Source organism: Rhinoraja longicauda, chromosome 5 (genome assembly GCF_053455715.1).
Source record: "Rhinoraja longicauda isolate Sanriku21f chromosome 5, sRhiLon1.1, whole genome shotgun sequence".
Classification (NCBI taxonomy): Eukaryota; Metazoa; Chordata; class Chondrichthyes; order Rajiformes; family Arhynchobatidae; genus Rhinoraja; species Rhinoraja longicauda.
Genome location: NC_135957.1, coordinates 86194823 through 86220840, shown reverse-complemented (window position 1 = coordinate 86220840; position 26018 = coordinate 86194823). Strand labels below are relative to the sequence as shown.

Here is a 26018-nt window from a genome sequence, read left to right as displayed (position 1 = left end):
CGGCCCACCGAGTCCACGCCGCCCAGCGATTCCCGCACATTAACACTATCCTACACACACTAGGGACAATTTTTACATATTACCCAGTCAATTAACCTACATACCTGTACGTCTTTGGAGAGTGGGAGGAAACCGAAGATCTCGGAGAAAACCCACGCAGGTCACAGGGAGAACATACAAACTCCGTACAGACGGCGCCCGTAGTCAGGATCGAACCTGAGTCTCCGGCGCTGCATTCGCTGTAAGGCGGCAACTCTACCGCTGCGCCACCGTGCCGCCCTAGAGCAACTCTCTAGTGTAAACATTCCTGGAACGTGGAAACAACGTGGAAATAGGCCCTTTGGCCCACACCAGCGATAACCATCATAATCATACTTTATTAGCCAAGTATGTTTTGCAACATACGAGGAATTTCATTTGCCATACATTCGTACCAATAAAAAGCAACAGAACGCACAAAATACATTTTAACATGAACATCCACCACAGTGACTCCTCCACATTCCTCACTGTGATGGAAGGCGAAAAACAGTTCAATCTCTTCCCTTCTTTGTCCTCCCGTGGTCGGGGGCCTCGAGGCTTCTGTTGACGGGACGATCTTGGCTCCCGTAGCCAGTGATTGGGCCCTCCGCGTCAAGGCGATCAAGCTCCTGCATCGGGAGGGATCTCAGCTCCCCCGCGCCGGGCGATCTGACCCCGGGTCAGGGCTGGTCGAACCTTCTGCGATTTGGAGCTTCCCGACATCGGTCTCTACCCGAGACTGCGAGATCCTCGATGGTGAAATCCGCAGGCCGTGGTTGGAGCGTCGATCCCAGGCAAGGGATCGCAGGCTCTGAAGGTAAGTCCACGACCACGCATTGGGGCTCAAAGTCAGTCATAACCTTGCATACTAACACTGTCCTACACACGAGGAACAATTTTTACCAAAGCCAATTAACACGTCTTTGGAGTGTGGGAGGAAACCAGAGCACCCGGAGAAAACCCACACAGGTCACAGGGAGAACGTACAAACTCCGTGCAGACAGTACCTGTGGTCGGGATGGAACCCGGGTCTCTGGCGCTGTATGGCAGAAGATCTACCACTGCTCCATTGTAAAATGCCGCCCCTTTATAAAAACACTTGTGATAACGGGGGAAATAAAATCATGGGGGAAAATTCATTATCTGCAAGTTTATTTTTGTTGCTGAAGACTGGAACAAAATGGAGTTGTCCATTACAGAAAAGATGTGTAGGCTTTGGAGAGGGTACCGGAGTATTTTACCAGAATACTGCCTACATTAGAGGATGTTAGCTATAAGGAAAGATGTAGAAACAAAGAACTGTAGGCAATAGGCAATGCTGGAATAAGCAGGCCATAAGTTCATAAATGATAGGAGCAGAATTAGGCCATTCGGCCCATCAAGTCTACTCCGACACACAATCATCTCTCCTTCCTAACCCCATTCTCCTGCCTTCTCCCCAAAACCCCTGACACCCGCACCAATCAGGAATCTATCTCTGTCTTAAAAATAGCAGTAAACGGGTAAAGCAGCATCTCTGGAGAATGCGAACAGGCAAACCTTTGCTGGGAATTGTCCCCAAATCTACACATACCCTCTCATGCTTTATTGACAAGCTTGAAAGGGTTCAGAAACGATTTACGAGGATATTGCCAGGACTAGAGGGTGTGAGCTACAGGGAGAGGTTGAGTAGGCTGGGTCTCTATTTCATGGAGCACAGGAGGATGAGGGGAGATCTTATAGAGGTGTACAAAATCATGAGAGGAATAGATCGGGTAGATGCTCAGTCTTTTACCCAGAGTAGGGGAATCGAGGACCAGAGGACACAGGTTCAAGGTGAAGGGAAAAAGATTTAATAGGAATCGGAGGGGTAACTTTTTCCACACAGAGGGTGGTGGGTGTATGGAACAAGCTGCCAGAGGAGGTAGTTGAGGCTGGAACTATCCCATCGTTTAAGAAGCAGTTAGACGGGTACATGGATAGGACAGGTTTGGAGGGTTATGGACCAAGCACAGGTAAGTGGGACTAGGGTAGCTGGGACATTGTTGGGCCGAAGGGCCTGTTTCCACACTGTATCACTCTATGACTCTATAAAGGCTACATATCATCAAACCTCTTGGCTGCACCTTTACCTTGCCCTTCAGTAGATCACAGCTGACCTTTTGAACATTGACAACGCTGTCTCTCACCAATTAACAATTACTCCCATCTAAGATAGAAACGAAATGCTGGGGTAACTCATCGGGTTGTTCAGCATCTCTGGAGTGAAGGAATGGGTGACGTTTTGGGACGAGACCCTTCTTCAGACTGAGGGTCAGGGGAGAGGGAGACACAGAGATAAGGAAGGATAAGGTGTGAAAACAAGAGAACAAAGGGGACAAAGCTCAAAGAAAATGTAGAACAGATCATTGTTAACTAGGGGAAGGAGACAACGAGGCATACAAAGATAAAATTCAATCAGGACGGTCAGACTGGTGGGAGAACTAGGATGGGAGAGGGATGGAGAGAGAGGGAAAGCAAGGGATACTTGAAGTTGGAGAAGTCAAGGTTCATACCGCTGGGGTGTAACGCGCCAGAGCGAAATATGAGGTGCTCCTCCAATTTGCGCTGGGCCTCACTAGGACAATGGATGAGGCCCAGGACAGAGAGGTCAGTGTGGGAATGGGAGGGGGAGTTAAAGTGTTTGGCAACCGGGAGATCAGGGAGCTTTAGGCGGACTGAGCGGAAGAGTTCCCACCTTCCATTCTTGCTCACCAAAGTAGTTTTCACATGAAAGGGAAAAAAATATTTGCAACATTATTTTTTTTGGATCGTGTTCTGAAGTAACATTCACTTTAACTTGATATTCCATCAACAGGAAGGAAACAGCAAGGGTCTGCTGGTAAACTCACAATGTTCATCTTGGCAGCTTATCTTGGCAGATTATTAAGGGGTTGGACACATTAGAGGTAGGAAACATGTTCCCAATGTTGGGGGAGTCCAGAACCAAGGGCCACAGTTTAAAAATAAGGGGTAGGCCATTTAGAACGGAGATGAGGAAAAACTTTTTCAGTCAGAGTTGTAAATCTGTGGAATTCTCTGCCTCAGAAGGCAGTGGAGGCCAATTCTCTGAATACATTCAAGAGAGAGCTGGATAGAGCTCTTAATGACAGCGGAGTCAGGGGGTATGGGGAGAAGGCAGGAAAGGGGTACTGATTGTGAATGATCAGCCATGATCACATTGAATGGTGGTGCTGGCTCAAAGGGCCGAATGGCCTCCTCCTGCACCTATTGTCTATTGTCATCCAACATACCAGGAGCAATATACAGCAGCCAATTAACCTATAAACCCTGCACGCTTCGTGGGGAAACTGGAGCACCCGGAGAAAACCCACTTGGTCACAGAGAGAACGTACACACTCTGTACGGACTGCACCCGAACAGGATTGAACCGGGATCTCTGGCGCTGCGAGGCAGCAACTCTACCGCTGCACCACCCTTGTGCTGCAATGCTGTTCTTGTGCTGCACTGTTCCATCTTCTATGAAAGCAACACCTGTAATGGTGCCACCAGAAGCAAGTAGAACCGGATGCTGTCAAGCTGGAACGGATGCAAAGTACATTTACGAGGGTGTTGCCAGGACTCGAGGGCCTGGCTTACAGGGAGAGGTTGAGGAGACTGGGACTCTATTCCTTGGGAGTGCAGGAGGATGAGGGGGAATCCTATAGATGTGTACTAAATCATGAGAGGAATAGATCAAGTGGATGCCCAGAGCAGTGGAATCAAGAACCAGAGGACATAGGTTTAAGGTGAGGAGGGGAAATAGTTAATAGGAACCTGAGGGGTAACTTTTTCACACAAAGGGTGGAGGGCGTTTGGAACAAACTGCCAGAGGAGGTAGTTGACGCAGGTAGTATTGCAACATTTATGATATATTTAGGTACATGAATAAGACAGGTTTGGAGGGATCTGGGCCAAACGCAGGCAGGTGGGACTAGTGTAGATGGGACATGTTGGGCCGACGGGCCTGTTTCCACGCTGTATCCCTCTATGTGCTAAGGGAAAAGACGAGTCTGCAGTGTTGGGGATAAGACTGGACATGATCTCATGCAAACAGCTCAATGGCCTAAACTGTTTAACATGTTTAGTTTAGTTTAGAGATACAGCGCGGAAATAGACTCTTCAGCCCACCAGATCCACGCCGGCCAGCGATCCCCGCACACTAACACTATCCTATGCACACTAGGGACAATTTTTACATTTACCAAGCCAATTAACCTACAAACCTGTACGACTTTAGAGTGTGGGAGGAAACCGAAGATCTCGGAGAAAACCCACGCAGGTCATGGGGAGAACGTACAAACTCTGTACAGACAGCACCCGTAGTCGGGATCAAACCCGGGTCTCCAGCACTGCATTCGCTGTAAGGCAGCAACTCTACCGCTGTGCCACCGTGTCTTGGGTTTGTTTTGTTCATAATCAGGTTTTCAATTTCCCACGAGCCTCAGAATAGTTTTGCTTCAAAGGTAGCCGTAATGAAACATAATTACACGACTGAAAATTTTATATCTGGTTCAATTCATTCTTTATAACAAAAAAGGCAACGGTATCAATTATTGTCCACCAGAACTGCCTGTCCCAAGGAAGGAGTGAGTGCGGTTTGGGGGGAACAATTTGCTCAGCAATTCACGGCTGGAGTCAACCAGGGCTGATTGAAACAGTACAGCTTCCAAAACACGAGAGAGGGGAACCATGTATAAGACATCCCCCCACTCCCCCCGCACCACCAAAGAACTGCAAACACCGGTGCCTGAAGCGGAGATAAAAACATGTTGACGTTAACTCTGTGTGGAAGTGTGTGTGAGCAATTATCTGGTTGTGCTTGCCGGAAGTGAAGCTTGGAGAGTTGTCTGCCGGCCGGGCTGTGGTCGTGGTGTGTCCTGGGTTCCCGGCAATCCCTCACTCACTCACTCCACCCTGGCACTCTTGGGGTTGCTCCCTGCCCGGTCGCCCTCCGCCTCCTTCGCCGCCACCCTCGCCCCTTTTCTCTTCAGCCCTTTCATCTTCCTGGTCTGCAGCTTGGCGAGGTCTTGTTTCTCCATGTGGATGCGGCCGTAGCTCGTCCCAAACACGTCCCGAGACAGGTTCTTCTTCTTCTTCGCCTGCAGCAAAAGACGTCACAAATTCACAACTCTCTGGGTGAAAACGTTTCTTCTCACCTCAGTTTTAAATGGCCTCCCCTTTATTCTTAAACTGTGGCCCCTGGTTCTGGACTCCCCCAACACTGGGAACATTTTTCCTGCATCTAGCTTGTCCAGTCCTTTTATAATTTTATTTGTCTCTATAAGATCCCCTCTCATCCTTCTAAACTCCAGTGAATACCAGCCCAGTCTTGCCAATCTTTCCTCATATGACAGTCCCGCCATCCCGGGGATTAACCTCGTGAACCGACGCTGCACTGCCTCAATAGCAAGGACGTCCTTCCTCAAATTAGGAGACCAAAACTGCACACAATACACCAGATGTGGTCACACCAGGGCCCTATACAACTGCAGAAGGACCAAAGCTCCTGTACTCAAATCCTCTCGCTATGAAGGCCAACATGCCATTAGCTTTCTTCACTGCCTGCTGTACCCGCACGCTTACTTTCAGTGACTGGTGTACAAGGACACCCAGGTCTCGCTGCACTTCCCCTTTACCTAATCTGATACCATTGAGATAATAATCTACCTCTTTGTTTTTGTCGCCAAAATGGATAACCTCACATTTATCTGCATTATACTGCATCTGCCATGCATCTGCCCACTCACTCAACCTGTCCAGGTCACCCTGCAACCTCCTAACATCCTCTTTGCAGTTCACACTGCCACCCAGCTTTGTGTCATCTGCAAACTTGCTAATTTTACTTCTAATTCCATCATCCAAATCATTAGTGTAAGAAAATAACTGCAGATGCTGGTACAAATCGAAGGTATGTATTCACAAAATGCTGGAGTAACTCAGCAGGTCAGGCAGCATCTCAGGAGAGAAGGAATGGGTGACGTTTCAGGTCGAGACCCTTCTTCAGACTGAAGAAGGGTCTCGACCTGAAACGTCACCCATTCCTTCTCTCCTGAGATGCTGCCTGACCCGCTGAGTTACTCCAGCATTTTGTGAATAATCATCCAAATCATTAATATATATTGTAAATAGTTGTGGCCCCAGCACCGAGGCACTTCACTCGCACTGCCTGCCATTCTGAAAAGGACCCGTTTACTCCTACTCTTTGCTTCCTGTCTGCCAACCAATTCTCTATCCATGTCAACACCCTACCCCCAATACTATGTGCTCCAATTTTGCTCATCAACCACCCGTGTGTGACCTTATCAAAGGTCTTTGCTCCTATACTCAACTGAACCACAGAAAAGACTGCCCCTTTCCACACAAACCCCGATCCTACTCAGCAGCAACTGACAAGCTGAGTGGTACAGCACGGAAATAAAGAGAGGTCCTGACCTCCCATCCATAGTGGAGACCCTTGGACTATCTTTTTTTAGTTTAATTTAGTTTAGTTTAATGTCATGTGTACAGTGAAAAGCTTTTAGTTTAGTTTAGTTTAGATACAGCGCAGAAAAAGGCCCTTCAACCCACTGAGTCTGCTGCGACCAGCGATCCCCGCACACTACCCTGCACACACTAGGGACAATTTACAATCTTTACCAAAGTCAATAAGCCTACAAACCTGTCCACCTTTGGAGCGTGGGAGGAAATCGGAGCACCCGGAGAAAACCCACGTGGTCACGGGGAGAAGGTACAAACTCCGTGCAGACAGCACCCCTAGTCAGGATCGAACCTGTGTCTCTGGCGCTGTAAGGCAGCAACTCTACCGCTGCGCCACCGTGCCAACCAGTCAGCAGAAAGACAATACACGATTACAATCAAGCCAATCACAGTGTACAGATACATGATAAAGTCAATAACATGAATAACGTTTACTGGAAAATAAAGTCAGTAAAGTCCAAATAAAGATAGTCCAAGGGTCTCCAATGAGGTAGTTCAGGACTGCTCTCTAGTTGTTGGAAAGGAGGTTCAGATACCCGATAACAGCTTGGACTTTACTGGACTTTATTGCGCACTAAATGTTATTCCCTTTATCCTGTATCTGTACAATGGACGGTTCAATTGTGATCATGTATAGTCTTTCACCTGACCCATGTGGTGACAGGGAGAACGTGCAAACTCCACAAAGACAGCACCTGAGGTCAGGATCAAACCTGGGTCTGTGGCGCTATGAGGTAGACAATAGACAATAGGTGCAGGAGGAGGCCATTCGGCCCTTCGAGCCAGCACCACCATTCAATGTGATCATGTCTGATCATTCTCAATCGGTACCCCCGTTCCTGCCTTCTCCCCGTACCCCCTGACTCCGCTATCCTTAAGAGCTCTATCTAGCTCTCTCTTGAATGCATTCAGAGAATTGGCCTCCGCTGCCTTCTGAGGCAGAGAATTCCACAGATTCACAACTCTCTGACTGAAAAAGTTTTTCCTCATCTCAGTTCTAAATGGCCTCCCCCTTATTCTTAAACTGTGGCCCCTTGTTCTAGACTCCCCCAGATCTCGTTGTACGTCCCCATTTCCTAACTTCCTCACGGCTCTACCAGCTGTGCCGCCCAACATTTTACCACAATACAGTCAGTGTCTATTGGACAAAAGGGAAGGAATGCGACTTAATGCGATCACAAAAACATTCAGTTTCTCAGAATTAATTAAATTTACTAAAGTTACATGTAAGTTAAAGTAATAACTTTTAGTTTAGTTTAGAGATACAGCGCGGAAACAAGCCCTTTGGCTCACTGAGTCCGCGCCGACCAGTGATCTTGGTTCTATCCTACACACTCGGGAAAATTTACAGAGGGCCAATTAACCTACAAACCTGCACGTCGTTGGGATGTGGGTGCAAATCAGAGCACCCGGAGAAAACTCATGCAGTCACGGGGAGAACGTGCAAACTCCGTACAGACAGAACCCGTAGTCAGGATGGAACCTGGGTCTCAGGCGCTGTGAGAATGTTGTAAATCCCAAAGAGAGTTGTAAATCTGTGGAATTCTCTGCCTCAGAAGGCAGTGGAGGCCAATTCTCTGAATGAATTCAAGAGAGATCTAGATAGAGCTCTTAAGGATAGCAGAGTCAGGGGGTATGGGGAGAAGGCAGGAACGGGGTACTGATTGAGAATGATCAGCCATGATCACATTGAATGGCGGTGCTGGCCCGAAGGGCCGAATGGCCTACTCCTGCACCTATTATCTATTGTGAGGCAGCAACTCTACCACTGCACCACCACTAAAATGCAGCACATGCCTGGTGCCGTGACTCAAGTGGTCTACTGATCTCACCTTCAGGGCCTTTGGTTGTTGTAGGGATTTTTTGTAGAGGTCATCAGATGCCAAGTGGGTTCTCTTTAGCACAAAGTCAAAGGAAGGTCCCATTTCTTCCAGCTCTATCCTGGGTATTCTGCAACCAGATTTCTTCATCAACACCCTGTAGATAAAGTAGACCCAAAATAATCACCTCTTACCCAGAGCAGGCAAATAGAGAACCAGAGGATAAATGCTCGAGGGGAGAGGGAAAGATTTAATAGGAACATGAGGGAAACCTTTTTTTTACACAAAGAGTGATTGAACATGGAATGAGCTGTTAGAGGAAGTAGTTTGGTTTAGTTTAGCTTATTGTCACGTGTACCGAGGTACAGTGAAAAGCTTTTCTTGCGTGCTAACCAGTCAGCGGAAAGACAATACATGATTACAATAGAGCCGTCCACAGTGTACAGATACATGATAAAGGGAATAATGTGAATAACGTTTAGTGCAAGTTAAATCCAGTAAAGTCCAAATAAAGATAGTCCGAGGGTCTCCAAAGAGGTAGATAGATAGTAGTTCAGCACTGCTCTCTGGTTGTGGTAGGATGGTTCAGTTGCCTGATAACAGCTGGGAAGAAACTGTCCCTGAATCTAGAGGTGTGCGTTTTCACACTTCTGTACCTTCTCTGCAGTTTTTTGCGGTCTTGGATGGAGCTGTTCCCAATCTACGCTGTGAAGCTTCCCGATAAAATGCTTTCTATGGCGCATGTGTAGACAATAGACAATAATAATAATAATAAACATTTATTTTTTATAGCGCTTTTCCAAGTGCTCAAAGACGCTTTACAAAAACAGTCAAGACATAAAAACAAACAAACGAATTGTCCTGACAGAGAAGCAGCGAACAAATAGCGCCAGCGTCCTCTCACGTCAGGGTCCGGCAGTAGACAATAAAGAATACAAGACACACAATTACAATTTTTAACACAAACAGCCATCACAGTGATTGCTCCAGGCACACCCTCACTGTGATGGAAGGCAAAGAAAAGTCTTATCTCCTCCTCATTCTTCTCCCGTGGTGCCACGAGGCGATCGAGGCTCCCAACTTTTGAAGCCCCCACCGGGCGATGGAAAGTCCCAGGGCCGAGCCGAGCAGGCCGATGAAGGTCCTGAGCCCCCACCGGGCGATGGAAAGTGCCGCGGCCAGGCCACGCAGGGCGATGAAGGGCCTGCGAGCGAGTCGATCAAACCTCGCGCTTCGGGGCGGTCGAAGCTGCTACGGCTGGAGCTCCCGAAAGCCGGTCGCCAGCCAGGGACCTGCGAACTCCAGATGTTGCGGTCTGCAGGGCCCACGGCCGAAGCCTCCGAGATGGTAAGTCCAGACCCTGCGACCGGAGTCTTCAAGGTCGATCCCAGCTGGAGGCCACCGACTCCAGTATTAGGCCGTAGCGTGAACGGTGCAGGAGGAGGCCATTCGGCCCTTCGAGCCAGCACCGCCATTCAATGTGATCACGGCGGATCATTCTCAATCAGTACCACGTGTAGAGGTTGGTGAGGGTTGTAGGGGAACTGCTGAATGGATAGGTTATGTAGGGGACATGCCGAATGGAGAGGATAGATTTAGAGGGATATGGGCCAAACACAGGCAGGTGGGACTAGTACAGAGGGGGCATCTTGGTCGATGTGGGAATGTTGAGAACGAAGAAACCTTTCTTTGTGTGTTATCTAGGCAGATCTGGACACTTCTGACACCAGAAACTGCCACATTAAACATCATTTTACAGGCTTGGAGAGCCCTCTGCTGGAGCCTTCAGATTTGCAGGAAAAAACACAAAGTGCTGGAGCACCTCAGTGGGTGTGTAATACAGAACCAGGCCCACTATAAATTGTACCAGCAATTGGCTATAGTAATCAAGGGAGGCATTTAGAGCGTAGAAAAAAAGATATAAGAAAATAACTGCAGATGCTGGTACAAATCGATTTATTCACAAAATGCTGGAGTAACTCAGCAGGTCAGGCAGCATCTCGGGAGCATTTCTCAGCAGCATCTCAGCATTTCTCCCGAGATGCTGCCTGACCTGCTGAGTTACTCTAGCATTTTGTGAATAAGTAGAAGAAAAGATTTTGATCTGATGACAAATGATTGCTGATCATCTACCTGAAATGTTACGTTTCTCTTTCCACAGATGTTGCCCAACCCGATGAATATTTGCAGCATTTTATTTCAGATTTAGTGTTTGTAATTTTTCCGATTGTCATCCCGTCAGACTGCGTTGTATTTAAACTCACTTTCAGTGCAATTGGCTTCCGAAAGATCTACTGTCACTTAACAATGTAGTTGTGAACACGAACACGAACGCCCTTGGACTAACTTTGATGGGACTTTACTGGCTTTACCTTGCACTAAAAACTATTCCCTTATCATCTATATGTACACTGTAAATGGCTCGATTGTCAACATGTATAGTCTTTCCACTGACTGCTTAGCACGCAACAAAAGCTTTTCACTGTACCTCGGTTAACGTGACAATAAGCTAAACTAACTCAACAAACAGTCTGTGCCTAAAGCTGCTTAAGCATCTCCTCAGGGATGTGAACTTAGACTGAGCACTGACTTAGTGCCCCTGCATCAGAGTCTACAGAACACCTTTGGTAGGCGGCACGGTGGCACAGCGGTAGAGTTGCTGCCTCGTGGCGCCAGAGTCCTGGGTGCGATCCTGGCTACGGGTGCTGTCTGTACGGAGTTTGGAACTTCTCCCTGTGACCACGTGGATTTTCTCCAGGTACTCCGGTTTAGAAAATAGGTGCAGGAGGAGGCCATTTGGCCCTTTGAGCCAGCACCGCCATTCATTGTGATCACGGCTGATCATCCACAATCAGTAACCCGTGCCTGCCTTCTCCCCATATCCCTTGATTCTGCTAGCTCTATCTAACTTTCTTTTAAATTCATCCAGTGAATTGGCCTCCTCTGCCTTCTGTGGCAGAGAATTCCACAAATTCACAACTCTGGGTGAGAAAGTTTCTTCTCACCTCAGTTTTAAATGAACTCCCCTTTATTCTTAGACTGTGTGGCCCCTGGTTCAGGACTCCCCCAACATTGGGAACATTTTTTCCTGCATCTAGCTTGTCCAGTCCTATTATAAATTTTATACATCTCTAATAAGATCCCCTCTCATCCTTCTGAACTCCAGTGAATACAAGCCCAGTCTTTCCAATCTTTCCTCATATGACAGTCCCGCCATCCCGAGGATTAACCTCGTGAACCTACGCTGCACTGCCTCAATAGCAAGGACGTCCTTCCTCAAATTAGGAAACCAAAACTGCACACAGTACTCCAGATGTGGTTTCCTTCCACCCTCCAAATACATGCAGGTTTTAAGGTTGGCGTCTGTAAATTGCCCCAAATGAGTAAGGGCGCGAAACTGGGATAACACTGAACTAGTGTGGACGGGTGATCGCTGGTCGGCACGGACTCGGTGGGCCGGTTCCATGCTGTGTCTGTAAACTAAACCTTTGAAATGCAAGAGCAGAAACACTCTGCAGCACACTCACTTGTAGGTTCGCATGAAGATCTTTCCTACTAAAGCCGTAAAATGCAGAACGATTTCCAGTCCTCCCAAACGAATGCTTGGCACCGTCGGCCCTCGAAAGAAATCTATGAGGGACATTGAAGGGGATTGACAGATTTCAACAACCGTTTAATAAAATGTTAAACCTTACTAGCTGCAATAATAAACATAATATTGACAGATACTCTCTTCGTGACAGGTCCCATTCTTTCCTGGAGCCAGGGTCCTGTCTGATTCACCTCTACCCCGTTGTCGACATTGGACTTTGTCTGTGGAACTGATGCGCTACAACGCTGACAACTATATTCTGCACTCTGTATCTTCCCCTTTGCTCTACCTATTGTACTTGAGTTTCTCTTGATTGTATTTCTGTATGGTATATTGATTGGATAGCATGCAGAACAAAGCTTTTCATTGTATACGTGCCAATAATGAACCTACACATCCTGCATTTCCGCGTGCCTATCCAAAGGTCTCTTAAATAGAAACATAAAAGGTACAGGAGTAGGCCATTTGCCCCTTCGAGATCATTCAATCTGATCATGGCTGATCATCTAAAATCAATACTTCGTTCCTGCTTTGTCCCCGTATCCCTTGATTCCTTTCTAAATCTAATTCTCTCTTGAAAGCATCCAGTGAATTGGCCTCCACTGCCTTCTGCGGCAGAGAATTCCACAGATTCACAACTCTGGGTGAAAACGTTTTTCCTCATCTCAGTCCTAAATGGCTTACCCCTTATTCTTAAACTGTGACCACTGGTTCTGGACTCCCCCAACATCGGGAACATTTTTCCTGCATCTACCCTGTCCAATCCTTTAAGAATTTCATGTTTCTATAAGATCCAAATGCCACTATTGTTTCTACCTCCACCACTGTCCCAGCAGCATGTTGCAGATAGTCAGGCATTCCACTCTGCAAGGCAGATGCGCAAGGAGACCCACGTCTCACATTCACCCAGGCCATCTCAGCTAGTTCATTCCATCTCAAATATCATATGTACACGGGAAAACTTACCAATGAGAAGGTTTTTCAGTCTTTTATGATTATTGTCCAAATCAAATAAATCTCCTGCAAACACCAACATAGGTTTGGAACCCTCTGCCGATTTGCTATTCTGTGGAAATAAAAAAGATTCTTTAAGTGTATTTCTGACATTATCACTTCTACTGCTGGTTCCGAAAGCTCAAAGAGAAACCTACATGACTTCTGTTAAGACACAAGAAACCGCAGATGCTAGCACCTTGAGCAAAAACACAATGTGCTGGAGGAACTCAGTGGGTCGGGCAGCATTGTGGAGGCAATGTTTTGGGGCGGGAATGAAGACGCCGTTAAATTTATTTCTTTAATTGGTAAAAACTGCTCAAAAATGCTTGAGTTCGGTAAGTAGTGGTCACCCAGGGCAAAACTCTGTTCTCTCAACAGAATATATCGGGGAATAAACATGAAGGTTAAAGTAAAAGTAAAACAAAGTACTCAAAGTAAACATAGAAAATAGGTGCAGGAAGAGGCCATTTGGCCCTTCGAGCCAGCACCGCCATTCATTGTGATCATGGCTGATCATTCTCAATCAGTAACCTGTGACTGCCTTCACCCCATATCCCTTGATTCCACTAGGCCCGAGTACTCCGAAAAAGGGTCCTGATCAAAATGTCACCGGTCCATTCCTTCCACAGATGCTACCTGACCCTCCAGCACTTTATTCTTTACTTATATTATCGTCATTGAGCCAGTGTGGAAACAGGCAACTTGCCCACATTGACCAACATGTCCCATCTACACTAGTCCCACCTACCTGTGATTGGCCCATATCCCACTAAACCTGTCATATCCATGCAGCTTACCTTAAAATCACTTAAAGCATGGAACTTTTCAATTCCGAGCTCAATCATATCTAGAATGTGGTAATCAAACATTCGGCCTGCAAAGAAGGAAGAATAAATTGCCTTTAGAAACATTTCACTGGGATAACATACAATAAACACACTCCACTAAACAAACTGCATTAAACATTTAGAGTCATAGAATGCTACAGTGTGGAAACAGGCCCTTCAGCCCAACTCGCCCACACCGGCCAACAATGTCCCAGCTACCCTAGTCCCACTTGCCTGCGCTTGGTCCATAACCCTCCAAACCTGTCCTATCCATGTACCCGTCCAACTGTTTCTGAAACATTGTTATAGTCCCTGCCTCAACTACCTCCTCTGGCAGCTTGTTCCATACACCCACCACCCTCTGTGTGAAAAGGTTACCCTTCGGATTCCTATTAAATCTTTTCACCTTCACTTTAAACCTATGTCCTTGGGTCCTCAATTCCCCTACTCTGGGTAAAAGACTCTGCATCTACCCGATCTATTTAATAAGATTACCTTGTAAACCAAACAATTGAAACACTGCATCTCAAACAGCTCGTCAAAGTAATGGAGACTATTGTGTAGGAAGGAACTGCAGATGCTGGTTTAAACCGAAGATAGACACAAAAGGCTTAAGTAACTCAGCAGGTCGAACAACATCTCTGGAGAAATGGAATAGACAATAGACAATAGGTGCAGGAGGAGGCCATTCGGCCCTTCGAGCCAGCACCGCCATTCAATGTGATCATGGCTGATCATTCTCAATCAGTACCCCGTTCCTGCCTTCTCCCCGTACCCCCTGACTCCGCTATCCTTAAGAGTTCTATCTAGCTCTCTCTTGAATGCATTCAGAGAATTGGCCTCCACTGCCTTCTGAGGCAGAGAATTCCACAGATTCACAACTCTCTGACTGAAAATGTTTTTCCTCATCTCAGTTCTAAATGGCCTACCCCTTATTCTTAAACTGTGGCCCCTTGTTCTGGACTCCCCCAACATTGGGAAGATGTTTCCTGCCTCTCACGTGTCCAACCCCTTAATAATCTTATACGTTTCAATAAGATCTCCTCTCATCCTTCTAAATCCCAGTGTATACAAGCCTAGTCGCTCCAGTCTTTCAACATATAGTGTGATGTTTCAGGTCCATGCACCTGTCTCTACCCGAAACACTAACTAGTAGAGTGGATAAGGGAGAACCAGTCGATGTGTTATATCTGGACTTTCAGAAGGCCTTCGACAAGGTCCCACATAGGAGATTGGTGTACAAACTTAAAGCACACGGTATTGAGGGTTCAGTGTTGAGGTGGACAGAAAATTGGTTGGCGGACAGGAAGCAAAGAGTAGGAATAAACGGGTCCTTTTCGGAATGGCAGGCATTGACTAGTGGGGTACCGCAAGGCTCAGTGCTGGGACCCCATTTATTTACAGTGTATATTAATGATTTGGACGAGGGATTTGAATGCAACATCTCTAAGTTTGCGGATGACACGAAGCTGGGTGGCAGTGTTAGCTGCGAGGAGGATGCTAGGAGGCTGCAGAGTGACTTGGATAGATTAGGCGAGTGGGCAAATGCATGGCAGATGCAATATAATGTGGATAAATGTGAGGTTATCCACTTTGGCGGCAAGAACAGGAAAGCAGAGTATTACCTGAATGGTGACCGATTGGGAGAAGGGGAGATGCAACGGGACCTGGGTGTCATGGTGCACCAGTCATTGAAAGCAAGCATGCAGGTGCAGCAGGCAGTGAAGAAAGCGAATAGTATGTTGGCATTCATAGCAAGAGGATTTGAGTTTAGGAGCAGGGAGGTTCTGCTGCAGTTGTACAGGGCCTTGGTGAGACCGCACCTGGAGTATTGTGTGCAGTTTTGGTCTCCTAACCTGAGGAAAGACGTTCTTGCCTTAGAGGGAGTACAGAGAAGGTTCACCAGATTGATCCCTGGGATGGCGGGACTTACATATGAGGAAAGGCTGGATAGACTGGGCTTGTACTCGCTGGAATTTAGAAGACTGAGGGGGGATCTTATAGAAACATATAAAATTCTTAAGGGGTTGGAGAGGCTAGATGCGGGAAGATTGTTCCCGATGTTGGGGGAGTCCAGAACCAGGGGTCACAGCTTAAGGATAAGGGGGAAGTCTTTTAGGACCGAGATGAGAAAACATTTCTTCACACAGAGAGTGGTGAGTCTGTGGAATTCTCTGCCACAGAAGGTAGTTGAGGCCAGTTCATTGGCTATATTTAAGAGGGAGTTAGATGTGGCCCTTTTTGCTAAAGGGATCAGGGGGTATGGAGAGAAGGCAGGTACAGGCTACTGAGCTGAATGATCAGCCATGATCATATTGAATGGCGGTGCAGGCTCGAAGGGCCGAATGGCCTACTCCTGCACCTATTTTCTATGTTTCTATGTTTCTACCACCTATTCCTTTTCTCCAGAGATGCTGTCTGACCCGCTGAGTTACTCCAGCTTTTTGTGTCTATCGAATGGAGATTATTATTTCTATCTTCCCTTAGGATTTAATAAAGCATTAAACACAACCAGAGTTTGCCCAGAACTTTCTCAATATAAAACAAATGGGTGTAGGAAAGTTATTCAATAATAGAACTTATATTCAATAAATACAAATACATAGTACTGGAGGTGAATTTATATCAGTGCAAACAAATCTGAAAATTACATTTTAATTTAATGAAAAAACAATTTAAGGACCAGTTCAGTTAATGAAATGCTTCACCTGGGAGCTCGAACTGCTTCCACAATTTATAAATCCTGCCCATGGACTCTAGCTCATTACTAAATACTGTATGGCAGTGTAAAAGCCTTTTGACTATAATGGCACAGTGTGGAAACAGACCCTTCGGCACAACTTGCCCACACTGACCAACATGCCCCATCTACACTAGTCCTACCTACCTGTGTTTTGTCCATATCCCCTTAAACCTGTCCTGGGCTTGTATACACTGGAATTTAGAAGGATGAGAGGGGATCTTATTGAAACATGCAAGATTATTAAGGGATTGGACACGCTAGAGGCAGGAAACATGTTCTGGGGGAGTCCAGAATCAGGGGCCACAGTTTAAGAATAAGGGGTAGGCCATTTAGAACGGTGATGAGGAAGAACTTTTTCACCGAGAGTTGTGAATCTGCGGAATTCTCTGTCTCAGAAGACAGTGGAGGTCAATTCTCTGGATGCTTTCAAGAGAGAGTTAGATAGAGCTCTTAAAGATTGCAGAGTCAAGGGATATGGGGAGAAGGCAGGAATGGGGTACTGATTGTGGATGATCAGCCATGATCACAGTATAGATAATAGGTGCCGGAGGAGGCCATTCGGCCCTTCGAGCAAGCACCGCCATTCAATATGATCATGGCTGATCATTCTCACATTGAATGGCGCTGCTGGCTCGAAGGGCCAAACGGCCTCCTCCTGCAACAATTGTCTATCCATGCACCTGTCAAAACGTTTCTTAAGCGTTGCAATAGTACCTGGCCCAACCACCTACTCCGGCAGCTTGTTTCATATACCACCACCCTTTGTGTAAAACAAGTAACACCTTTGGTTCCTATTCCCCCCCCCCCCCCTAAACTGGTTCTCAGTTCCCCAACCCTGGGCAAAAGGCTCAGTGCGTCTACACGATGTATTCCTCCTGAATTCAATGATTGTTTTAGCAGGTTTTCCCCAGAAAAGAAAGAAATTTAACCACAGCTTCAGAAATATTTAATATGTAACATTACTGTTGTCAGATTTTCTAAATAACATTTGTAAGGCCACTGCCTCAGGAGAGAATACCTTTAGCCTCTTGACTGAAGCATAAAAGATGAACTCACTGAAAAACACCAGATTCTGAGGTGGTTTCAGCTTGAAACTACAGGGCAGTGTCCCATAATATGGAATCAAACACTTAACAAGAGATGAAGTTGAATTTCTTCTCCAGAGGATTGTGAAGTTAGGAGCATTAGTTTTGTGTTTTTGAACTATTATTGTTTGTCTTTATATGCATGTGTGTGTATATATATATATATATATATATATATCTATTATATATATATAGTGTAAGAAAATAACTGCAGATGCTGGTACAAATCGAATGTATTTATTCACAAAATGCTGGAGTAACTCAGCAGGTCAGGCAGCATCTCAGGAGAGAAGGAATGGTTGACGTTTCGGGACTCGACCCGAAACATCACCCATTCCTTCTCTCCTGAGATGCTGCCTGACCTGCTGAGTTACTCCAGCATTTTGTGAAATATATATATATGTGTGTGTGTGTGTGTGTGTGCGCGCGTGTTTATATACATGTATATGTGTGTGTGTGTGTTTATATACATGTATGTGTGTGCGCGCGTGCACGTGTGTGTGTTTTTATACACACACGCATTTTTTTTCTTGTTTATTATATTTTTATATAGTTTACAGTGTACTATGTTTACACATTCTGTTGTGCTGCGACAAGTATTAATTGCATTGTTCTATCTGGAACATATAGAACATTGTTCTATCTGGAACATCTGGAATAAAACACTCATGACTCTCGGACCTTTGGAATCCCCTACAACAGAGTGTTTTGTACGTTCAAGACTGAGGTAACTAGATTTACCCACCACCCATACCTGGGTCAGGACCCTCTGTGTGGCAAAGCTGACCCCATAGTTTCCGATGAAATCTTTTACGTGACAAATTATCATATGTCTTTTGGAACTTCAAATCAACAAAATGCACAGGTTGACTGCCCATTATACCCTGGGAAACATGAGCACATTTGAAAAACATGATTTTCCTTTTCATAAAACCATTTTGATTTGATTTGACTATATTTCTAAAAGTTTACCTATTTAGTGTAGTTTTAGTTTAGAGATAGGTAGATAAGGTGGTCAAAAAGGCTTTGGGCACTTTGGCCTTCATCAGTCAGAGTACTGAGTATAGAAGTTAGGAGGTCATGTTGCAGTTGTAAAAGATGTTGGTGAGACTGCATTTAGAATATTGTGTCCAGTTCTGGGCACCATGTTATAGGAAAGATATTGTCAAGCCTGAAAGGGTTCAGAAAAGATTTACGAGGATGTTGTCAGGACTAGAGGGTGTGAGCTATAGGGAGAGGTTGAGTAGGCTGGGGCTCTATTCCATGGAGCGCAGGAGGATGAGGGGAGATCTTATAGAGGTGTACAAGTTAGGAAAAGGGGACGTACAACGTGATCTGGGTGTCTTAGTGCATCAGTCACTGAAAGGAAGCATGCAGGTACAGCAGGCAGTGAAGAAAGCCAATGGAATGTTGGCATTCATAACAAGAGGAGTTGAGTATAGGAGCAAAGAGGTCCTTCTGCAGTTGTACAGGGCCCTAGTGAGACCGCACCTGGAGTACTGTGTGCAGTTTTGGTCTCCAAATTTGAGGAAGGATATTCTTGCTATTGAGGGCGTGCAGCGTAGGTTTACTAGGTTAATTCCCGGAATGGCGGGACTCTCATATGTTGAAAGACTGGAGCGACTAGGTTTGTATACACTGGAATTTAGAAAGATGAGAGGGGATCTTATCGAAATGTATAAGATTATTAAGGGGTTGGACATGTTAGAGGCAGGAAACATGTTCCCAATGTTGGGGGAGTCCAGAACCAGGGGCCACAGTTTAAGAATAAGGGGTAGGCCATTTAGAACAGAGATGAGGAAAAACTTTTTTAGTCAGAGAGTTGTGAATCTGTGGAATTCTCTGCCTCAGAGGGCAGTGGAGGCCAATTCTCTGAATACATTCAAGAGAGAGCTAGATAGAGCTCTTAAGGATAGCGGAGTCAGGGGGTATGGGGAGAAAGCAGGAACGGGGTATTGATTGAGAATGATCAGCCATGATCACATTGAATGGCGGTGCTGGCTCGAAGGGCCGAATGGCCTACTCCTGCACCTATTGTCTATTGTCTATTGTACAAAATCATGAGAGGAATAGATCGGGTAGATGCAAACACTTTTACCCAGTGTAGGACCAGAGGACATAGGTTCACAGTGAAGGCGAAAAGATTTAATAGGAATCCAAGGGGTAGCTTTTCACAGAGGGCGGTGGGTGTATAGAACAAGCTGCCAGAGGAGATAGTTGAGGCTGAGACTATCCCACTGTTTAAGAAACAGCTGGACAGGTACATGGATAGGACAGGTTTGGAGGGTTATGGACCAAGCGCAATCAAGTGGGACTAGGGTAGCTGGATCATTGTTGGTCGGTGTGGGCGAGTGGGGCCAAAGGGCCTGTTCCAACCCTATATCACTATGACTCTATGAGATACAGCACAGAAACAGGCCCTACGGCCCACCACGTCCGCACCGACCAGTGATCCCGGCACACTGACACTATCGTACACACACGAGGGACAATTTCTACATTTATATCAAGCCAATCAATCTACAAACCTGTACGTCTTTGGAGTGTGGAAGATCTCGGCGAGAACCCACCCAGGTCACAGGGAGATTGTACACACTCCGTACAGACAGCACCCGTAGTCAGGATTGAACACGGGTCTCTGACATTGTAAGGCAGCAACTCTACCGCTATGCTACTGTGCCACCATTTCTAAAAGTTTCTAAAAGTTTACCCATGATTATAGACTCTAGCTTCTACCCAGCAACAGATATGTGATTTTCAAGTTATATAAAACATATTTGTAATCTTAGTGATGCAAGAGACTACAGATGGTAAAATCTTGAGCACAAAGCTAAGTATTGGAGGAACTTGGCGGGTCAGGCAGCATCTGTGGAGGGAATGGACAAATTAGGTTTTGGGCCAGGACCCTTCTTCAGACGTTTGTAACCTTACCTATTATCAAATTGTGTGGTCGTTTCTTATTGTGAGAACCAAACATGAACAAAGAACAATCTGCCTTCTTTGAAAAGAATTCCTGTTAATACAGAAAGAGGAAACAACCATTAGAAATTTCACCTCAAATAAATCAATAACCCTGGCTCAATCTAGGTTAGATAAAAGGACAGATCACTGAACAGTATAGTGCAGAGCAAGGACAGGCCCTTCAGCCCACAATGTCTATGCCAAACATGTTGCCAAGACCATCTCTTACCTGCCTACACATAATCCACATCCCTGTATATGCCTATCCAAAAGATTCTCAAATGCCACTGTGGTATCTGCCTCCAGCACCAGACCTGGCAGCGCGTTCCAGGCACCCACCACCCTCCGTGTAAAGGACCCAAAGGGAGGTGTGCAAACTCCAGACAGCAGCCGAGGTCAGGATCCAACTCTGGACCCTGGCGGTGTGAGGTACATTTAGAACAGGTTTCTCTGCACCTGCATGTTACATCCACTTCCTGGCGGGCCAGCGTCTGCAGTTGCAAACAGATCCATCTCTCATTCCTTCACTACCTTAGCAACACAAACATGCAACATGGCCAGTCAAAATGCTCAAGATGAACTTGGGTCTCCATCAAAAAATAACAAAATAACCACGGAGGAGTCTTACAGTGTGAAATAGTATCATGTCTACTCACCACCGAAGTCGGATCTTCAAAGGGACGGGTAATATTTTTCCTGGTGAAAAACAGATTTTCACAATAGAACATTTTTCATTTTAGTGGGTAAAGCATGGTTACTAAATTATAGTTTTGCTAAATCTGTATTTATATAGCAATGTTGCACAATACATTACAATGCTGAGAACTACACTGATCAGCCAAAACATATTGACCACTGACAGGCGAAGTGATTATCTTGTTCCAATGGCACCTGTCAAGGGGTGGGATATGTTAGGCAGCAAGTGAACAGTCAGTTCTTGAAGTTGATGTGTTAGATGCAGGAGAAATGGGCAGGAGTAAAGACCTGAGCGACTTTGACAAGGGCCAAATTGTTATGGCCAGATGACTGGGTCAGAGCATCTCTGAAATGGCAAGGTTTGTGGGGTGCTCCCGGTCAGCAGTGGTGAGTACCTACCGACAGTGGTCCGAGGAGGGACAAATCACAAACTGGCGACAGACAGGGTGTTGGGCGCCCAAGGCTCATCGATGCGCGAGGGCAACGAAGGCTATCCCGTCTGGTCCGAACTGACAGAAGGTCGACTGTGGCACAAGTCACAGAAAATGTTAATGGTGGTCACGGGAGGAATGTGTCACAATACACAGTGCATCGCACCCTGCTGCGTATGGGGCTGCACACGGAGGACCAACAGCATATTAGGCAGGTGGTCATAATGTTTTGGATCAGGTCATATTGTTTTGGCTGATCGGTGTATATTCTGCACTCTGAATCTTCCCCTTTACTCTACCTATTGTACTTGAGTTTGACTTGATTCATGCAGAGTGTTATCTGATCTGTTAGGATACCATTCAAGGCAAATCTTTTCACTGTACACGTGACAACAATAAACCTAAACTCCTCACACCGTTTGAAGTGCACGATCTTTTGTGCAAGTGCCACACCTCGTTAAGCCAATCATAAAACAAATGATTGGTTTAAACCAATCTGCTTCTCATTGAGTAGGAAGGAACTGCAGATGCTGGTTTAAACCTGCGATAGACACAAAAAGCTGGAGTAACTCAGCGGGACGGGCAGCATCTCTGGGGAAAAGGAATAGGTGACGTTTCGGCTTGAAACCCTTCTTCAGACCGAGAGCCTGGGGAAAGGGGAGGGGGAAACAAGAGATAAAGACGATGATATAGAACAAATGAATGAAAGATATACAAAAAAATACCGATGCAAGAAATGATGTTGCAAAACCCCCGTCGGAGAGAGGAGGAAACTTCTTCAAAGTAGGTATTATATTCAGGAGATTTTGCAGTGGAGCTGACAAAATGTGTAGGAAGGAACTACAGATGCAGGTTTAAGCCGAAGATAGACACCAAAAGCTGGAGTACTGGCAGAGGGAGAAATACCAACCAGATCAATTTACTTTTTTGTTTAGTTTATTGTCACATGTGCCAAGGTACAGTGAAAAGCTTTAAAAGCCTGCAGCATCTGGTTTACCCAGGCAGTCTCTCATCCAACTAGTAACTGGGGCTGAGCCTGCTTAGCTCTGAGATCAGACGAGATTAGGCGTTTTCAGGATAGTATTCCCATAGGCTATTTTAAACAGAAAAATAGGTGCAGGTATAGGCCATTTAGCCCTTCGAGCCAGCACCGCCATTCAATATGATCAAGACTGATCATCCAAAATCAGTACCACCGTTCCTGCTTTTCTCCCCATATCCCTTGATTCCTTTAGCCCCAAGAGCTAAATCTAACTCTTGTCTTGAAAACATCCAGTGGATTGGCCTCCACTGCCTTCTGTGACAGAGAGTTCCACAGATTCACAACTTTCTGGGTGAAGACATTTTTCCTCATCTCAGTCCTAATTGGCCGACCCCTCATTCTTAAACTGTGAACCCTGGTTCTGGACTCCCCCAACATCGGGAACATTTTTCCTGTATCCAGCCTGTCCAATCCTTTAAGAATTTTATAAGATCTCCTCTCATCCTTCTAAATTCAGGTGAATATAAGCCCAGTCGACCCCTTCTTTCATCATACGACAGTCCCGCCATTTCGGGAATTAACCTGGTGAACCTACGCTGCACTCCCTCAATGGCAATAATGTCCTTCCTCAAATTTGGAGACCAAAACTGCTCACAATACCAGGTAGAGTCTCACCAGGACCCTGTACAACAGCAGTAGGACCTCCTTGCTCCAAAACTCAAATCCTTGCAATGAAGGCCAACATGCCAATCGCTTTCTTCACTGCCTGCTGTACCTGCGTGCTTACTTTCAGTGACTGATGTACAAGCACACCCAGGTGTTTTGCACAAATGATCCTATATGATAATATATTATCTCTGAAGGACAATGCTTTTGATGGTGCAGCAATACAGCGTATCGCAGCCCAGGTCCACAAGCTCCCCGTATAGACGATTATCCATTTGTATCCACAATGTCTGTGCCAAACATGATGCCAATTAAATTGATCTCCTTTGCTTACACATGATCCATACCCCCCCATTCCCTGCATCATATCCATGTGCCTATCTAAAACCCCATCAATGCCACTATCGTATCTGCCTCCACCACCACCCTGGCAATGCGCTCCAGGTGTAACCACCCTCTGTGTAAGAAAAACTTGCCCACACATCTCCTGTAAACTTTGTCCCTCTCACCTTAAAGCTGCGCCCTCTAGTCTTTGACATTTCTTTCCTGGGAAATAGGTTCTGACCGCCTAGTCTGTCTTTGCCTCACGAAATTTTATATACTTTTATCAGGTCTCTTTAGTCAGAGGGTGGTGAATCGGTGGAATTCTTTGCCACAGAAGGCTGTGGAGGCCAAGTCTATGGATATTTTTTAAGGCAGAGATAGATAGATTCTTGATTAGTACAAGTGTCAGGGATTGTGGGAAGAAGACAGGAGAATGGGGATACGAGGAAGAGATCGATCAGCCGATTTAGTTTAGAGATACAGCACGGAAACAGGCCCTTTTGGCCCACCGGGACCGCGCCGACCAGCGATCCCCACACACTAACACTATCCTATAACCACTAGGGACAATTTTTACATTTACCAAGCCAATTAACCTACATACCTGTACGCCTTTGGAGTGTGGGAGGAAACCGAAGATCTCGTAGAAAACCCATGCAGGTCACGGGGAGAACGTACAAACTCCGTACAGACAGCACCCGTAGTCGGGATGGAACCCCGGGTCTCTGGCGCTGCATTCGCTGTAAGGCAGCAACTCTACCATTGCACCACCATGCCGCCATGATTGACTGGCGGAGTAGACTTGATGGGCCGAATGGCCTAATTCTGCTATTATAACTTATGAACTCCCCTCAGCCTCAGAGTTTGAAACTCACCAGGGGAAAGACATTCATCTTGAAAGCCACTTCCCACATTTTTTACTTGCATAGCCAGCACAAACTATAGCAGCAGTAACCTTGAGACAATGCAGGTTGTTAATAATACAAGATACTTACTTCTTATATAGAACAGCATTTGGCTTCTTTAAAGAATACTGCAAGAAAGAACGGGGAACATAAGCAAAATGGTTCATAATACCGGAGGCAAAATTCCTCATGTCGAATTTAAAGCTACAGCCTTAATCTTGATTCATCTTAATCATAGGTCATAACAATTGCTTTGGAGTTAGCATCAATTGTACACTTCGAAAATCTTTTTGATTTGATTGACTGAAAGATGCAGCGTGGAAACAGGCCCTTCAGTCCACTGGGTCCATGCCGACCATCGATCACCCGTTCACACTATTTCCATGTTATCCCACTTCCCCATCCACCTCCTACACAGGAGGGGTTATTTACAGAGGCCAACTAATGTACAAACCACACATCTTCGGGACGTGGGAGGAAATTGGGGCACCTGGAGGAAACCCATGTGGTTACAGTGAAATCATGCAAACCCACATCAGCCGAGGTCAGGATCGAACCCAGGTCTCTGGTGAGGCAGCAGCTCCACCAGCGGAGTCATTTACGACATCCAATAGTTCCAAAGTTACATTTTCAGGGGGACTTCTAGAGATTTCAACTGTGCTCTCGTAATTTTGTCCGGATTACGTAGAAAATAGGTGCAGGAGGAGGCCATTTGGCCCTTCGAAGTGTACAATTGATGCTGACTCCAAAGCAAACCAAGGAGGGGCAGACCACCAGTTAGTTTCCAGAAAAATCGATGGTGGACCTGTATGTCAATGCAACATAGTCACCTTGGTAAACACACCCTGGAGAAAAATATTCCTTTGTTCCATTGTGTAGGAAGGAACGGCAGAAGTTGGTTTAAACCAAAAATAGACACAAAAAGCTGGAGTCACTCAGCGGGACAGACAGCATCGCTGGAGAAAAGGAACAGGTGACGTTTTTGAAGAAGGGTCTCAACTCGAAACATCACCTATTCCTTTTCTCCGACAGATGCTGCCTGACCCGCTGAGTTACTCCAGCACTCTGTGAAAACGTCACCTATCCATGTTCTCCACAGCTGCTGCCTGACCCGCTGAGTTACTCCAGCACTCTGTGAAACGTCACCTATCCATGTTCTCCAGAGATGCTGCCTGTCCCGTTGAGTTACTCCAGCACTCTGTGAAACGTCACCTATCCATGTTCTCCACAGCTGCCTGCCTGACCCGCTGAGTTACTCCAGCTTTTTGTGTCTGTCTTCCTTTGTTCCATTGTTGGTACACATGACAATTAAACACACACGACTTGTAAAATTTTGCAAATGCGCATTGCCAGCATTTCACTCTGTACTTACAATGTTTTTCAAAGCCTCAGTCACTGTCTCACTCGTGTTTCCTCCTTTTATAAGCATGGCATTCTTGGTATTCTCGAGAAGTTTGGGATCTCTCTTCTC

The 26018-nt window shown here is 46.0% G+C and overlaps 1 protein-coding gene across 1 annotated transcript; it reads right to left on the bottom strand.

The window, feature by feature from the left end:
* Positions 1-369: 369 nt before the first annotated feature.
* rpf2 (ribosome production factor 2 homolog) lies at positions 370-26012 on the bottom strand. Its single transcript, XM_078399909.1, has 9 exons — positions 25920-26012; positions 24638-24675; positions 21200-21239; positions 20514-20595; positions 13725-13801; positions 12898-12997; positions 11867-11969; positions 8352-8496; positions 370-5141 (listed from the first exon to the last, which is right to left on the bottom strand). Exons 1-9 carry the CDS (start codon positions 25974-25976, stop codon positions 4947-4949), a joined length of 837 nt encoding a protein of 278 aa, XP_078256035.1. The 5' UTR covers positions 25977-26012; the 3' UTR covers positions 370-4946.
* Positions 26013-26018: the final 6 nt, after the last annotated feature.

What these genes read in the sequence shown, in the direction of transcription:
- rpf2 (XM_078399909.1), bottom strand. Translation starts at nt 25,976, where the DNA reads ATGCTTATAAAAGGAGGAAACACGAGTGAGACAGTGACTGAGGCTTTG. An exon ending in ACTGAAAAACCTTCTCATTG is followed by an intron (nt 11,970 to 12,897) that starts GTAAGTTTTCCC and finishes TGTCCCTCATAG; the next exon opens with ATTTCTTTCGAGGGCCGACG. An exon ending in ATCTTCATGCGAACCTACAA is followed by an intron (nt 8,497 to 11,866) that starts GTGAGTGTGCTG and finishes CTTTATCTACAG; the next exon opens with GGTGTTGATGAAGAAATCTG.